The 1,942-nt window shown below is 35.6% G+C and overlaps 1 protein-coding gene across 1 annotated transcript; it reads right to left on the reverse strand.

Moving 5' to 3' along the window:
* Window positions 1–370: 370 nt before the first annotated feature.
* On the reverse strand, window positions 371–1,685 carry GCK72_012207 (uncharacterized protein; the record flags this gene model as incomplete). Its single annotated transcript, XM_053728920.1, has 3 exons — window positions 371–527; window positions 1,287–1,423; window positions 1,515–1,685. The coding sequence occupies 3 exons, from the start codon at window positions 1,683–1,685 to the stop codon at window positions 371–373; spliced, it is 465 nt and encodes a 154-aa protein (XP_053583692.1).
* Window positions 1,686–1,942: the final 257 nt, after the last annotated feature.

Consider the following 1,942-nt stretch of genomic DNA (forward strand, 5'->3'; position numbering starts at 1 on the left):
GAATTTTCGATTAAATCACGCAAATAAGAGCGAAGAACAATTTGTATTTTTTGCCAACGTTGAACAATTTTTGATTGAATTAGGCAATATCTAGTTAAAATAAGAGATGAATGAAACCGGTAAGAACAAACGAGATGACGTATAAATTTAATTCAAAATTAAATATCATGCGTGCTTAATGAATGAAGATTTGGAGATGATCTTTATATGATTTCTTGAATTCAGTTTTAGTGGCTATTTCAGCAATTAACTTAACATTTAACAACAAGCTACATGTCTCATAGTTTTGGAACATATTTTATTTATATTTTTTGACCTACAAAGTGATAAAGTTAATAATTCAAACAATAAGCTGCATTTTATATAACCATCAAGAAACAGGAACCACCGATTGCATAGTTAATCTTGGTACTCCTGTAGTTATTCCAGATCCATGCTTCCAAAGTCCAAGCTTGGATAGGACATACTTTCGGAGGGAATCAGAAAATATCCAGAGAAGATACGGATTGATACAGGCAAAGAGATCGCTGGAATACAAATTATGATTTCTGTTTCGAAAAGTTTGTATGTTGCTTTATAGTTAATGCATTGATATTTACGAATATAACCCACCTCAATGCATTATAAAACAGATAAAACTCATCCAGTGACAACTCGAAAAATTTCAGTTGTTTCAAGGAGAAAAATAATAAAATCGTGAGTTGAACAGCCACAATTATAGTGCACATGATGAAGAGTCTCATCTCGCTTTTTCTGATTTTGTGTTTGGATTTTGATACGTGGATAGGACCTGAAGTCTTTCCTATTCTACAATTTCTTTTCTTTAGTATGGTGAGTAGATAACAGTAAGCAATGATAAGATAGAGACAATTAATGCATAGAAATGCGCCGCCAAATATGAAGAATGTAGATGTCATTTGTTTGCTGAAAATTAAAATTGAAAAAGTTGAATAGAAAAAATTCATGTGTGAGAAATTATGAGCTTTGTGAAATAGTAAGGATTTTAATTTTTGTGGAAAATTCAATTTACAGTAATCATTTGGTCATCTACAGTAATCTTCTGATCGCCTACAGTAATCTTCTGGTCCCCTACAGTAATCTTCTGGTCCTCTACAGTAACCTTCTGTTCTTCTACAGTAATCTTCTGGTCCTCTACAGTAATCTTCTGGTCATCTACAGTAATCTTCGGTTCTTCTACAGTAATCTTCTGTTCTTCTACAGTAATCTTTTGGTCCTTTACTCCAAATTGCCCCATAGCCGTTTTGACATCCTTGGATCCGACTCACTTTACAAACTTCGGCACCACTCCTCCATTCTCATTGACCACGAGTACTGTAGTATTAAAAAACGTGAACATTCCAATACACAACCCCGGAATGAACTGGAGAGCAATTGCTATCCGTAGACGGTACCCTAGCCACATCTGAAATCACGCCTTATTATTAAACTACTGTGTCAGGCACCCCTAATAGACCGTCATGTCTGATATAGTAGCTTTGACTCCCCCCACTCACTTTCTGATAGTTTTCCGGAAATATCATGGCTGACAACCGATTTGTAGCCAGAACAGATACAGACATCGCTTGACAGATCCCTGTACTCCAGGCGATGTAAAAGTAGATGTGACCGTAGATTCCATCGAGCTGGAGGTAGAAATCAGGGAAAAAACCAAATTTAGGGAACATGGCGCCGAAATAGTTGGTGAAGAGGGTGGCTGGAACTTAAGGATATGAAACTATCCCGTTAAACTTTACAGTATATTCAATATAGTATTGATGAAACTGTAAAACATTTTTCTGTTTCAAATTTTCCTAATCCGTTTCTCAAGACACCCGAACTCTAGTCAATCAGTTTAAGCTCACTCAAATCAATGACACTCGAAGAAATACATAATTTGAAGAATGGTGTCGCCAACTCATCCACTCTTTTTATTTGTGCCTTT

Source organism: Caenorhabditis remanei, chromosome IV (assembly GCF_010183535.1).
Source record: "Caenorhabditis remanei strain PX506 chromosome IV, whole genome shotgun sequence".
In the NCBI taxonomy this organism is placed as follows: Eukaryota; Metazoa; Nematoda; class Chromadorea; order Rhabditida; family Rhabditidae; genus Caenorhabditis; species Caenorhabditis remanei.